This window comes from Furipterus horrens, unplaced genomic scaffold (genome assembly GCF_987537825.1).
Source record: "Furipterus horrens unplaced genomic scaffold, mFurHor1.1.pri manual_scaffold_8, whole genome shotgun sequence".
Classification (NCBI taxonomy): Eukaryota; Metazoa; Chordata; class Mammalia; order Chiroptera; family Furipteridae; genus Furipterus; species Furipterus horrens.
Window position 1 is genome coordinate 27,415,446 of NW_028327178.1, and position 15,154 is coordinate 27,430,599.

A 15,154-nucleotide genomic window follows, 5' to 3' on the forward strand; every position below is an offset into this window, starting at 1 on the left:
GAACTAAGATCCTAACAGCCTTCTAAGGAGGTTATAATATTCTTCCATGTTGAGGTAGGTGGCATGTGGTCAGAAGGAAGTCCATGAATGAACCAGAATGAGGATCTCTGAACTTCATAGGTAAAAGGGGACTTCCCCAGCCCCCAGAAGTTTAAAAATATGTGAGAATTATTAACATTATTCAGAGTCTGGCTGAGACAGAAAAATATCAAGCCACCCTACAGAGAAAGTCATACTGAACACAGTAATGCTTTACATATGTGACTCATTACAGAACACAAATAATGCTTGATAGAGCTCCTCTTACCTCAATTCCTTCTTTGTTTAAGGCATATTCGTCAAAATTCAAAATGGCTATCTTAATCGTTCTCGGAGGGGGCAGTACTGTCAGCCCAATATTAATAGCATTACTCCTCTTGGAATCCAGGACGATGATCTCTTGCCTTTTTCCATCTGCAGCAGTTTTCTTGGTGACAAAACAAGGAGAGTCTGAGATTAATGCATCATCTTTGGTCCTTTCTGTGTTTCATTATTAACAGCAAACTCACTACTATTTAAAGATGAAAACAAGGGGCCCCACTTCAGCTCAGGAAGGACTGGCTACTGCTCAGCACAGAAAAAAGGGATCGGGGATTAGCTCTGAGAAACTGCCAAGCACAGGTCAAAAATGGAACCTCGCAAGTCAGACATGTTACAAAATAAAATTGATTTTCATTCAATTGGGAAAAAAATGTGATGTTTTGCAAGAAATAAAAATACAGGGTGCCCCCCCCCCAATAAATGCAGTGGAAACAAAACTAAAACCTCTCAGAGCTCCCTTCCTGTGGTCTGCGGGGTGCTGGAGTGTGCTCTGGTTGGCACTAGTGCATACGGTGTGTGCCTGGAAATGGAGACAGTCGGTACATATGCCAAGAAGGCAGGAGTGATGGGAACAATCAGCCATTGCTAGCAGGTCAGCCCCTGTGGACCCCTGGCCACATTGTCTCAGGGGCTCCTCTCACCACTAAAACCCCCTGTGTCTCTTATTCGAGAGCACCTGCCACACTCAGCCACCTGGGCAGCTGCCGCTGGTGAATGTAGAAGGACCTGCTGAGGAAGGAAAACCAAAGGGCACTTGCTGGTGAAGAGGAATGAGGGACAAATGGCCTAAAGGCCCCCCACCCCAACTCCCCCAGGATGAGAACAGGGGGAAAGGTGTCAGGTGTCCTCATAGAGCCCTCTGTGTGTGTGGCTCCCCTGCTGGTCTGAGGCCTCCTTGGGGGCAGACCCTGGGTGTGAGGTACTGAGCCACACTTACCCAGAGAGAAGATGACAAGGCCTCCAGCTTACCCCCTGAGCTCTTGGGAAGTTAAAGGCAGGTGGCCATGGGGACTAGTGGAGGAGGTCTGGCTCAGCAAGCTCTCTGACCAGGTTCAGGTTTCCCTTCAGGCAAACAGAGCTGGGAGAATGACTACTTTTATTCAGGTTGCACACCTATATGACAATTATAAATTGGCACAGTGGACCTCCTCAAGGAAAAGATGGGGTGTGTTCACGATGTGAGGGGGCACGACAGTGGGGTAATTAACTCGTCTAGTAGATAGGGTCAGAGTCTGGAGGGGCTGGGCCCTAAAGAATGTCTAGGATCTAGTCTGGAGCTGGGGAGAGAAGATAAGGAGACAAGAAGTGGCTTTGTTTAGGTTGTCAGGCATTGCCAGAGAAGAAGCTAGAAGTTTGGGGGCGGGGCACATCCAGGAGACCTCAGGAGCCAGCCGCTCTGACCCCATTGTGGGCAGGCCCCAGCCAAGTAGACTGCTGCTAACCATGGGTCTCTGCATGGAGGCCCACCCTATTGGCTGGGCCTGGGAGCAGCTGAACTGTCTGGAGAAGCTGGACTCCTGCAACATAGGAGGCTGGAAGCTGGCAAGAAGAAATGGACCAGGGCCCTTTATGTCCTACTGAGCCCTTCCAAACTCCATTACTAAAATTCTATTTTAGATCCTCAAATATGCATTTGGGAATAAATTAAAATTTCTTCATGAGGAAAATAATTGAAAGCATCCCAGCTCTTCTGTGGCCTGGTGGCCGGGATGAGCAATCCCTGTGGGTGTGGTCATCAGCTTTGAACAGTGGGCTTTCAGGGAGATGTGGCACATAGAAGCACCCTCATTCTGCAGGGCAAGCTTGTCTTCTATTTAGTTAACCAAATGAGCCTATTGGGAACTCCTGAAATGTAAACCTAATTAAAACTATTATTTTGTGTGTGAAATGCTAAGAAGGAACGAGAAACGGTTTGACAAAATGCTAACTACAGGCAACGAAGAGGGATATCACAATTTGCAACGACCACATTGGGGTGCCGGGGTGTGCACCATCCATGTGCTGCAGGGCACCTACCCAACATCTATTCCCTCTTCCCTGCTCACCAATAGGACCTTGACTTTTCTCAGATTAGCAATGTGTCAGTTACATCAGTCACCGCGCTAGACCCTTTGCAGCTAAAACTGGCCCCGTGACTTAGTTCTGGCTTGTTTTTCTGATTAAAAAGGGATAGACCCAGAGGGCCACGCCTTTTGCCCTTCCCCCTCCTTCCTACTTAAAGTGAGGACACGAGGTCTGGAGAGGAGGCGTAAGGTATGAAGCCGCATAAGGATGGCAGCATGGGAGTCAGTAGGAGCCTGGGGTCTAGAGAGGCAGATACCAGTGCCAGATCTCAGTGCAGGAAGGCAGGGATTCCCTGGGAATGTTGGCACTTAGCCCCTCACCTATACAGCGCCCCTCACACTAGGAGCCTGGAGAGATGCCTCGGCAGGCCAGCCCAACTCCAGCCTTTGTGCAAAAGAGGAAAAGATGTCCTGCTCTGGGGAGACACAGCCCCATGGCAAACAGCTTGAGGAAAAAGTACCACTCAGATTTCAGCCCTTCCCCCTCAGCCAGTGTCCCCAGCAAAACAATGTGCTCAGACCTATACAGTGGCTCTGAGCCTGACTTATCCTTGTCCCCATTCTCAAGAGAATTCAGTTTACACTGTGGACACACTCACACAGTCCCCTTTACGTCAGGGAGAAGCCCCCAAGCATTCTGAGATAATGGGGAGAGCTGTCCCCCAGATGACTCTACACATCTTCAGAGCACTTCCACCCACTTCGTGAAGGAATAAGAATTAAAGTAATGTCTGAAATTGAATTATTCAATCTCTGGATTTCATCCAAGAAGTGTTTTAAATGCTATTCTTTATAATTAAAACAGATGCCTCTGGATGCTATTGAGCACACAAGTGCCTTGGGGTTCATTTTGACTGAGAAAAAGTACTGGGTCATGTAGGGCTGTTCTGCTCTCTCAGCTCTCTCCTGCCTTCCCACAATAACCTAGAGAAGCACCTGCAAGACTGAGCTGAAGTTCTCTGTGCCCATGAGCATGTGTCCATGTCTAAGGGTAGCAGGCATCAATTCTGATCCATTTCAATAATCTTTTGGGTTCCAAGCCCTAGAACAGCAAGCTTGACCTTCACTATCTCCTTCACATGGTCCTGTGACAGAGTAATTGTCATCCATCCCCTTCCTCAAAGCCGCTGATGCCCACCTACCCTTTGTTCCCACCACCTGCACCCTGAGCCTGACCTCTGGTGCCCAGCCTCCCACCACTGGCCTCCTGCTTCTAGTCTCTTCTCTTCCCCCACCCACCCATCACACTTTTGCTAACAGTCTTTCTCAGCCACCCATGTCCTTATTGCACTTGTTTGATCAGAAAGTCAGTGATTGTTCATTGTTTGAAATTAGAAAAATAAAATTGGTTGATGATGCAAAGAGGATATAAAGCAGAAGCCAAAGAAGAAAGAGTGGTCCTTGTGAAGATTAGAAAATACTAAATGCCCTTCTACAGGCATTTAGAACAAAGGGGTAAGTTGATGGGACAAAATGTGGAACAAGACTTGGGAAGATGACAGGAGGCATAGTTCTAGGCAGGAAGTCAGCAAGCTGTTCTGCATTTCACAGGAGATCAGACACATCTCCAAAAGCAACACCCAAACAAGGAAACAACAGACCAAAACCTCTTGACATATCAATACAGGGCCTACCTGAAGGAAATGACAACATTGTCTTCAGAGTGATAAAAGATGTAAATAAATGAGAAACATAATGTTCCTGAATAGGAAGTCTAAATGTTATAAGGAGACTCATTGTCTTTCACCTAATAAATACACTTAAAGTAACTAATAAAAATCCAACAATATTTGTTTTTGGAGTTTAAAAATATTCTAAAGTTACTATGAAAGGCTATATGTACAAAAAATTGATAAACAGAGTGATATGTAATATTTTCCTAATTAGTTATAAAAATATTACAAAACTGATATAATTAAAATGTATAACACCAGAACAGCTAGAATGGTAGAACAGAATAAAATGATAGTACAGAAAAAGCTCTTATACAATGGTCCAGGGCATTCCAACAAAGACACCAGGATTATTGAGTCACGATTAATTATGAAAGCCTGATTTTTAATATGGAACTAAAGAGAATAACCTGAAGTAAAAAAAAAAAAAAAAACAGTATGACAGGTTAACATCATGACACACTGGACTGATCGACATCTTCCTTCTTAAGAAGAGAGAAGGCAAGAGTACTGGCTTTGGTGAGTATGATGGGAATCCGTCACACCCCACAAGATGCTCTTGGCTGACTGGAGTCTCAAGATGTAATCAGTGATGGTCCATGACAGCAAACCCTGAGGAGAAGAGGCCAAGTCCTCTAGTCTCTTTCTGACTGGCTGAGTGTCTCCCTGTTTTTATTGATTTGTTGCCTCTCTTGGATTTATATCCTACTTCCTTAGGTGGATATTCCTGAGTGTCTGGAGGTGCCTACTGCTGAGTGGTACCACTTCCACGAATGAGGACTAACAGAAATGCATGCCTGTGCAGGGCCAGGAGGCCATGACACCAGTGGTCCTAGAGCAACAGAAAATAAGGGTCCTGTCTCAAGTCTTTGACAAAAGGTCAAGAGCCAAACTCTGCCCTCTTCCTCAGTGAGTTCCAAGAACTACCAGGGAGGAAAGGATGTTGGAAGGAGGCTCCTGTGGGCCCAGCCTCCAGGCACTAGATTCTAGGCTAGCGGTTGGCTGGAAGTGAAAACTGGAACAACTGTCTCTGGGGTATGGTAGTCACCCCAACAAGAATGGAAGAGAGGCTGTGTGTGGGAAACCTCTGTGGAGCTACTTATGAATATGCTACTTCTCCAAATATGTCCAGAAATGTTCAAGGGAAAAGAAGAACTTGCTCTTTAAAGGGGGCAGGGAGACCCTGGGAAGAACCCAGGCTCTGGTTTTTCTTTGAGAAAGCCCAGTTTAGCTGAACTCTTGAGCAGCACAAGGCCGCAACCCCCAGCATGTAGCATGGCCCTCCTCTGGAGCTCCAACTACTAGGGAGCCTCCGGGATACTAGTCGTTGCCCTTCCAGAAATAGTCTCTGGAAAAATGCTGCAGGCTTGGATGACATGCAGGACGTCTGCTCAGTTTTGTTTCTGACTCAGCCAAGAAGGCTGCAGGGAGAGGGGAAGTGGGTGTGGACACCCAAACTGGTGAGAGAAAGAGGTTACCCTTTGTGGAAAGGGATGTTGTCAGAGACCACTTAGAGAGACGGGGCAGGAAGGAGCACCGCGGTGGGCTGACAGTCCAGCTTCCAGGAAGACAGAAGTGAGCCCCTTTCCAGGAGGAGGCTTCAGATAGGCAGCACCCATGGCCACAAGATTTACAGGATTTCTGAGAAGCACAGAGGAAGTAGCCAATTTCAGTAGCGATTGCTGACATCCACAGCGCAGGGGAAAGGCTGGGACCATCCTCAGCAGCCCCAGAGTCACCTGGTGGTCAGCTTTCTGCGTTGGGGTCTACCGTCCAGAACAAACCAGCTCCAAAAGGTAGGGCCCTGCAAACTCAGCTGTTCCAAGGGGCAAGAAGTTGCATACAATGATGGAAATATTTTCTGGAACAGTTAAGCCAGATACTTAGGTCCACTTGGGGAGCCTTCATGCAATACCAATCTTTGATGCAGAGGTGGATGACTACATGCCTCACAGGGAGGAGACAGGAAGTCAGAGACCTGGACAGCATGAGGCTTTGTCAATGACTGGCAATGGCTCGTGGATGCTCATTAGAATCTGTGCAGGCCTCTAAACACACAGAATCCAGGAATGGGAAATAGATGTATAAAAATGAGCATGCCTTGGGTGGTACTGAAGCTCTCCTTGCAAAGAGAATGTCTTAGTTTCTATTTTTAATGAGAATATCATGGTGATTTCTATATGCCCGATTCTCTGCTGAGGCTGAGAGACTGGCCTCCAGGGCTCATGGTAAGTGCAGTACTGGAGAAAGATCAGGAGATTCTCCTTCTTTGCTAGGAGACATGGCTCTCCCATGACTGATAGCAGAATGGCAAACATGAGGTCACCACCACTACCTGTGGAACTCAACATCATTTATCTGAGATGGAAACAGGTCTGATCAACCCACCAACACTCTCTAAAGGAAAAAACAGAAAATGTTTATTTAGAGCAGTGCTTTACAATTTGGGGTGCGCAAGAGAACCTCTAGGAGCACCTTTAAACACTTTACAACTTGGGGTGCATAGGAGAATCCCTAGAGGTCCCTTTAAATCACAGTGATACTTGGGTCCCCTCCTCAGAGATCCTGATCTCTTCAGTCTGGAGTGGGGCACAGGGATCAAAGATGTTTAAGAGATCTCTCCTACAACTGGACTCTCTGACTTAGACATTCAAAAGTTAAAGGCTTTGAATGAGCAGAAAGTTGTTCTTTCAAGAAAAGAAAATAATTTAGAAATACGAAACACAAGGCAGGGGTATGGGAACATTTCTTAGGATAGAAAGACAGTAACAGGGTCCTCGTCTAGTTTTTATGAATGATGTGGGATAAAGTTCTCACGGCTATAGACAATGCAGGAAGTTTTTATTGTTGTTAACACGAGCCTGATGTGTCCAACAAATGCCAAGCTCCTCCCAGCACTGGGAGCTGAGCTGTCAGGTCCTCCCACAGGCAGAGGTAATATATGCAGCGTGGAAGGCTCTGGGGCTGGGTGTGGCTGACTCCTAAAGACTCAATCACACATTCTGCCACAGCTAACACCACACAAATCATGGAGGTGGTTCTTGAAAATAAGACAGAAAACCCTGCTCCATCAGTCCTGGGGCTTCTGTCTGTGCTATAGAATGATAAGGAGAGCCAAGGCCCAGAGAAGGGCCACTGTGAAGGCTGCAATGTCCTCAAGAGGTGACAAAATGAAATGAGAAGAGTAAGGAGGGGGACATGATCAAAGCTCACGGAGGCATGTGGTCTGGGCAGGTGGACAGGGCTTATTTTCCAGATGTTTCTGAAATGCTGCCACAAAGGATCGCCCTTTGAATTTTTAAAGAGTAATTTGACAAGAAATTTTTAAGATTGCAGCCTTTAAAAAGTAAATATTCAGCGCATGGAACTTGTCACCCCAGAGGGTGCTGTGACTGAAAATAGAAACTGGCTAAGGACATGATTTATGAAGAGGACTCTGAGTCTTGGAGAATACCACTTCCATGAAAGGCTTCTCAAAAGGCTTTTCAACATCACTGTCGCAGACCTCAGTCTGGCTCAGAAAGACACCAGCTCTAGAAATGGCAACTCATTCCTCACTCCCTCCTAACTGCCAGAAGAGTGCCGCCACTGTATATTTTCAAACTGTTTGTTGAGACAATGATAATGACGATGACGCCACGATACAGATGTCAGAAAGATGTGACAATGATGGAATTTTCCTGAGTTCTGTAACAAGGGAGCAGGCAATAGACATGGAAAAGCATTAGGCAAAAAAACAACAGCAACAAAAAACCCACTAAGTCTAAATAAAGGCTGAAACACCTTTAGTTAGGAATAAAGTTTTTGAGGAACTTGCCAAAATAGGCTTGCCTTACTATTATTATTATTATTATTATTTTTTTAATCCTTACCCAAGGATATGTTTATTTATTTTAGAGAGAAGGAATAGAGAGAGAGACATCGATCAGTTGCCTCCCATACACGCCCAGACCAGGGATTGAACCAGCAACTTAGGTATTGTGCCCTAACCCAGTTTCGAACCCACAACATTCTAGTGTATGGGACAACGCTCCAACCAGCTGAGCCACCTGGCCAAGACAGGCTTGCCTTATTCTTAAATTGAAGAGAAAACGTATTAATTTCTCATCTTTGCCCTTTGAGTCTTCTATAGCAGAGGCCGACTGTAAAACAGTTACATTTCCAATGTTAACATTTATCTAGCACCCTAACCTATATAGCATCATCTGTGAATTTTCTTAAAATGTCACAGCTAACAGATTCTGATACATTTAGAAACTTCAGGACAAATGAAGTTGAACAAATTTCTCCAGATCCATTCTAAGCCCCCTCTCCATGATAAACCCAATGAACCCAAGGTAAGAAGACAGCATTGAGTCCCCAAAGGAAAGCCAGGTCCCCTTCTTCATTCTGGTGTCCTATTCCACCCCATAACTGTCTTGGTCTGTCTGTAACTTGGGATATAAAAGTTCCCTTTGGAAGCATAAGGGACTTTGCTGCCCTTGATTAGGCACACAGGTTAGAAGGACACTTCCTAGGGTTCCTTGGGATGATGTCAAGTTCATGGACGAGAAGTCCCCAGACATCTATAGGCTTTCTGCCCTTCCATCTTGCTCGGCGATCCCCTATATCTTAAACCAACAGCAGAAACACAACATGGTGAAATTTAGCACAGAATTTCTGTCTTTCCTCACAAAAACATAATTAAAGTCATCTTACTAAAAAGCTATATGTATTTCCTGCTGAGAGAGAGGAAGTAGATCCAGTTCCAGAAACTACTTGGAAAGGAAACCAAAAAGTACATTTTTCTGTTCTTATCATTTCCGTTAAGTAGTGACCCAGCCTTGGATCCAGCACATGAATCTTTGTTTGTGGGGGTGACTTGGATGGTCATAACCATGCCTTGGCATTACTCTGGTCTTGTGTAAGTCTTCTGATGGAAACTAGAACAGATTCCCTTTGCTTTGTGCTGTCTTGTAAAATTGACTTCATTTTATTTTTGTTACTCTCTATTGTGTTAAATGAAAAACTTCTCATGAGACAGAATTCGGAAGTGGCTGCTTACAGCTGTGTTTCATAAAAATCATAGTCATGGATTAGAAACAGAACTAAAATCGGTTATATTTGCAGTGGTAACATGCACATAATGGATTCAACTCTCCAGTGTATTATGTTTTAATCCTAATTTGCATTCTTACCTTCATAACATTTGTAAATTAGCCCCTGCTCACATGTCCTGTCCCCCCAAAACAAAGATATGGGCTCCGGAGTCTTGTAGAAAATTCTGCATTGGTCTAGTAAATTTTTCAATATACTACTTTCCTCTTATGCTCTCACTTTATGAAAACCAGGCAAACAGTTGTCCTTTATCTAGGCAATAAAGTTTTCTTAGAAGATCACTACCTACTTCAAGCAAGAATGAAACATTGGGCTCCAGAAAGGGCACCAGCCCAACTCATCACCAACTACAATGGGGTCAAAAGAAGGAGGAAGGCAGGGGAACTGTCCACTTTGGGTCTTCTCAAGGAAGCTTTTAATTTTACAATTTCCTTTGTAAAAGTGAAGTCAGAAGTGCCTTCAGTGCCAAACTGTGACTCCCTTTTATTCTTCCTACCTGGAGTCAAGGGCCAGCCTCACACCAGCCACCTCTGAGAGTGATGAGCAACCAGGGGGAGGCCTAGAGGATACAGCCAGGCAGATGAGCCTGTGGTGGGAAAAGGAGGAAGAAGGGATGAGCCAACTGGATCTGTGGATTGGAGGGTGGAATGAGTGAGGTTAAGTGCTGGGTGACTTCTGGCAACCACAGACTGCTGTTTTAACCGAGCCAGGCCAGTCTTCTCTGAATGCCAGGCCTGACTTTAAGAACTGAAGAGGACACATGGGTGGCTCAGTCTTGGGAAAGTCGGGACACAGAGACACTGAGAGTGAGTGGCCAGCATCACTTTCCTAGGTGTTATTTTCTATACAGGACAAAAGGGGATCTACTTTCTGCCAAAGGAGAGAGCTGATTTGGCATGATTTTCCGTACTGGATCCTAGCGGTTTGGATTTACAAACACGAGAAAGCTTTCATTCTGACTTTGGGGGGTGGGGGGGATTCCTGAGCCTGGAGATGATTTTGATTCACATCCTCCCTGAGACTGGGCAGAAATCAACACCATGGTAAAGGCCAACTCGGAGAAAGCAGCAAGTATCATTCCAAACCTCCTTTCCTCCAGACAACATGAGTGTTAACAGGAAGTCATCCGTTTACAGCTCCCCAACCTGGCCTGTCAGCAGAACACAGAGGAGACGAGCACTAACTCTGTCACTGGGCTCATTGTCTGAAGGGTACTCTTGGCCTGAGGATGCTGCATATGCTTTTTAATTCAGAATAGATGCCCGACTGGTTGGTCAGGGAGTCTGAGTCAGGCAGCTTTACAAACGATGACATATGGAGAAACACATGGAGCTAGAATTAATTCATGAGACTACGTTCTTAAATATTCACTTTAAATTATACTTTACAAAGTATTTTCTTATACCTCTAGATCCTGAAAAGAGAGGATAGCCTTAAACCTGTTTTAAAACTATAACACACTCAGAATCACAAGTTGTATTTTTTTAAAAAGCAGTTAACGCACATAAAGAAGATGTTATTGATGCAGCAAGTCATTAGTCATAAAATTCATGATCCAGTATGTGGGAGGTTCTTCATCCGTGTTCATTAACCATGACTTTGCCTTTAATGCCCATAACTTCATGTACACTGCTTTCTATTTATACAAGTAGATATAACGTCTCTATTAAAAATACCACAGCAGCAAGGCCTACAGAATTCTCTGATATTCATGCAAAACAAGAGCTCTAGATGGAAATGTAATATTTATAGGATGCTAACTCGATGGCCATTTGGAAACACCTAGGTAGCTGCATCATGCTGATTCAGCCAGGGATTATCCAAAGAAATGCCACTTGAATTACTGTCTTTGCAAAAATATTGCGTGGTTACAGCTGAGGTTCAAACTACTACTAAAGTAAGAGTAATTAAACACATCTGGGTAAAGTCCACGTGTTTGATAAATTAGCAAGTCAACTTTCCTCTAGCCTAGGTCAGCAACTGCAGTGGGGCTCTGCTAACAGTCCTGGGTTAACCTTTTGGTCATTTCCGCCAGGTTATTTGGGTCTTTGAAAGCTACTTTGCCTAATGGTGTCAGTAAACCACTGCCTATGTTAGCTATGAAGGTCCTGTACTCATTTAGCTTAAACCTAGGATGTAGCAAAAACAGTAATGAATATATTAAAGGTCAGATTTATACACTAACCGCCTTTAAAAAAAAAATGAAATAGCAGAAGCAACACAGCAACACAAAGGGAATTTCATATACAATAAGTCTCTCAGTCCTACTCAAGGGCAGAAGATAGGTCTGCAAATCAAGAAGCATGCTGGATGCTAGCAGTACCTTTGAGACGGACAATTCCTTCGATTTAGACTCGAACAGGTGCTCCAGCCTCGAAGTGTCCACCTTAATAGGTTCCAGTTTTGACCACAGAAATTCTCTGCAGCGGCGGTTGTTCTTACACGGCCACTCAAAAGGCCGCACTTCATTCCAGAACAGACGGATGGTCTTCTTTTTCTTTGTGAATGCCGGCTGACCCCTGGGGACCTGGGGCCACCCTAAGCCCTGAGGAGCACTGAATACTGGAGGAGGAGCCAATAAATTACCGGGGACTGGAGGTGGGGGCACACTGTCCAACAAGGGTGGAGGGGGCGGGGGTGGCAAACCCAGAAAGGTAGGCGGGGGTGGGGGAGGCGGCCCTGGGGCCTCCCCGTGACCCAGGTCCACGTCCAGGACGTCGATATCATCCTCCTCCCCCAGGTCAGTGAAATCCATGTCTTGGATTCTGAGCTCCCTTGGATTGGCCATGAGCTGGTCCCAGATGTAGTCAGATTCCGTCTTGGGCTGTGCAGGTGCTTTCTCCGGGACCTTGTCATTGGGCTCAGTATCTGAGGAGGTGGACCCTCTCCTTAGGTCCCCGCTGTTAAACTTCTCCGCAAAGGCTTTCACGCTGCCCCGATTGTCCAGGCAGCTAACGTCCACCCTCCTGACGCTCTCGTCCTGGGCCAGAGAGCTGGCCTGCAGGGTGGATATCCTACTGGCCAGGCTGGCCACCGCCTCTGCCCCCTGCTCAGTCCCCGTGGGCTCGCCCTCCCCTTTCTCCTCATCATCTGTGGGCTTTCTGTTATGGGCATACAGCATGTCCAGCATGAACCGTTTGTTGGTGAGGATGTCGCCACACTGTTCATTTACACTGGCATCCTGAACACCCGCAGACCACAAACCTGAAACCATACAGGAGAAAAAAAGTGAGAAAGTGGCAGGGCCCCCCATACCGTGAGAAACCCAGTTAGATAATAGGTGGGCTTTCCACACAGAAACAAAACAATTGAAGGAGAAGGTGGTCATGACTGACACAGTGTTCTTGACCAGGTGGAGATGCTGCCATCTAACTCTCAAGGACCTACTCCAGGACCCAAGACTCTTAGACTCTTGTAGAGTGTGACACTGCTTGTGGCTGCTGCCTAGGCTCTTGGGAGAAAATTTCCTGACCTTACTATTCACCCATGACAGCTGGTGAGGCAACCCAGGGGCTTTTGTCCTAACTAGACACAGGGAGACAAGGAAGATGCTCCTTCCCCAACAGAGGTGCTGGAAAGGGTGTATGTTATTTCCCCTTCTCCCCCTATAACACATCAGCACCGGGGCAGCTCAGATCGCCCGGAGAAATGCACAAAGCATACCGTTGGCTGCACTTCAAGTTCACAGTCACTGGTCTTCAACAGACCCTTAAAGCTGCCTGGCAGTCTCATCTCATGACCTTTCCTAAATGACCTTTCACACCTCTCCTCCCTCCCCTAACCTTCCTTTCCATATCATCCTCACACAAGCATGGCCTTGCTTCCTCGGTCAACAGCTTATCAAAGTCAGAGATCTTCCAGGGTCTTCATTCCGTCTCCACCCACCCACCTGCACCTGAACGCCAACCATGACCCACTTCCTGTGACCACTGATAAACTGTCCCTCTTAGCAAGGGACCAACAGTTCTACTTGTGCTTTGGGAACCCACTCCAGCAATCCTCTGTCCTGATCGCCCACACTCTTCCCACTAGACCTTCCTACTGGCAAATGAACATGGTACCATTTCACCCATCTTAAACAATAAACAAGCAAAAAATAAAGAAATAAATAAAAACTCCATTAACTCCACTCCTCCCTCCTGCTATAATCCAACTTTTCTCCTTTCCTTTAAAGTAAAGATACTTATGAGTGTTTTTGCTAATTGTCTCTAATTTCTCTATTTTCCCTTGAACCAGTCTCAGGAAGTTTTTGCTCCCACCACCTTTCAAAGCTGCCTCTTTCCAGGTGACCAATGACTCACTTACCTGTTGTACTAGCCCTGGCTGAATCCTCTCTCCTCCCTTACTTTATATCTTTCAGTTGGCTGCCAGGACATTGCACTCAGCTGGTTTGCTTCTTTCTTTCTGGCTGCTCCTTCTCACTATCCTATGGTGGTTCCTCCTTATCTTTACCCTTAAAATGTCCTTGGATCTCTTCTCTCCATCTATACTTGCTCTCTTAGTCACCACCTCATGCAGTCTCAGGGCCTTAAAAACCACCTTCTGGCCTCACTCCCATTCCCCTCACTGAACCTGCTTCTCCTACCATTGTTTCCTGTCTCAAATATGGAGACTTAATCCATCTTTCTGACAATTCCAAAAAAACTCGGAGTCATCCTTGACTGCTCCTTTTCTTTTAGCCCACATACCCAACACAGCAGGGCATCTGTTAGCTAACTTGTCATGTGTTATCCATAATCTCATTACCTCCCCTGTCACCACCCTGGGCTGAGCCAGCATGGTTTCCTGCCTAAAACGTTGAAAGTTCTCACTGGTCTTAGCTTCAACTCTTGCCCCTCCACAGTCAGTTCTCCATCTGTATACAGCAGCCACGTGATGTGTTAAAAGACCCAATCATATCTTCTTGCTCAAAGTCTTCTAATAGTGTCACATTTCACAGAGACAAAGATCCAATGTCTTTGCAATGTTCGCAAGCCTTGTGTTATCTCACCTTAATTTTCTTTCATCTACTGCCACTATCCCAGACATACATGAACCTCTTCAGCTAAAGTAGCTCCTTGACATACCTAGAACTCAGCAAACATGACCGGGCCTCAGGGCCTTTGCCCTTCCTAGACAAACTGCATCCAGTTAATCATACAATTTGCTTCTCAACATCCTTTGTGTCTTAGCTCAAGTAGTATCTTCTCAGTGAAGTTTTCCTCAACCACATTATTTAAAATTACACAGCCATTTCTTTCCCCAACACTGTTTATCATCCTTTCCTGCTTTGTTTTTCACCGGAGCACTTATTACTAACTGTCCACACATTTTTCTTATTTATTTTATTGCTGTCTTTGACTCATTACTGAAACAATTATAATTACTTGTTAAACTGTCCTCTTGATTGGAATGTAAACTCTACAAGAACAGGGATTCGGGTGTGTTTTGTTCACCCTTGTAGCCCCAGCATCTAGCATGAATGAATAGTCAGGATCTTGTTCACTGCTCTGAGTTTGCTTCCTAAGGGCCAGCAGGACTGCGGGGTGAGCATTCCAGTATGTGAGTTCCATTATATAGCCAGGGTCTCAATGGATACTTGTGTTGGGAGGTGGTAGGAACCTAGACCATGGATGGGAGCATCAGGAGCTTTCATTCTACCAAAGGAGAAGAACCTGATCAAACATGCTGGTCACTCCCACAAGGCTCTGCCTTGATCTTAGAGGAGGCATTTAGTGGGAAGCACAAAGGCCCCCTCATGATGTTTCTTCCAGTGTAGCTCTGTCTTCTATTCTCTCCTGTAACACTGGCCTAAGCTCTCCAAGAGACCAGCACCAGGACAAGCAGATTTTGAGCCCTCTTGTAGGTTCCACAAACAAAAAACACTTAGCAGGTAATCCCCATCAAAGAGACAGGAGATAGTATTTGAGTTATGAGAGAAAAATCTGGTTATTTGGAGTTCCTACAACTGGTCATACTGTC

At 45.6% G+C, this 15,154-nt stretch overlaps 1 protein-coding gene across 8 annotated transcripts in view; it reads right to left on the reverse strand.

Annotated features, from left to right (window-relative positions):
• Window positions 1–15,154, reverse strand: part of FHOD3 (formin homology 2 domain containing 3) — a 434,907-nt gene that overhangs the window by 47,520 nt on the left and 372,233 nt on the right. For all 8 annotated transcript variants that reach the window (XM_090285641.1, XM_090285640.1, XM_090285639.1 and 5 more), the window contains 2 exons: window positions 11,517–12,397; window positions 308–466 (listed from right to left, as the gene is read on the reverse strand). In XM_090285641.1, the coding sequence (XP_090141767.1) occupies window positions 308–466; window positions 11,517–12,397 (1,040 nt within the window). The remainder of the gene's footprint in view (window positions 1–307; window positions 467–11,516; window positions 12,398–15,154) is intronic.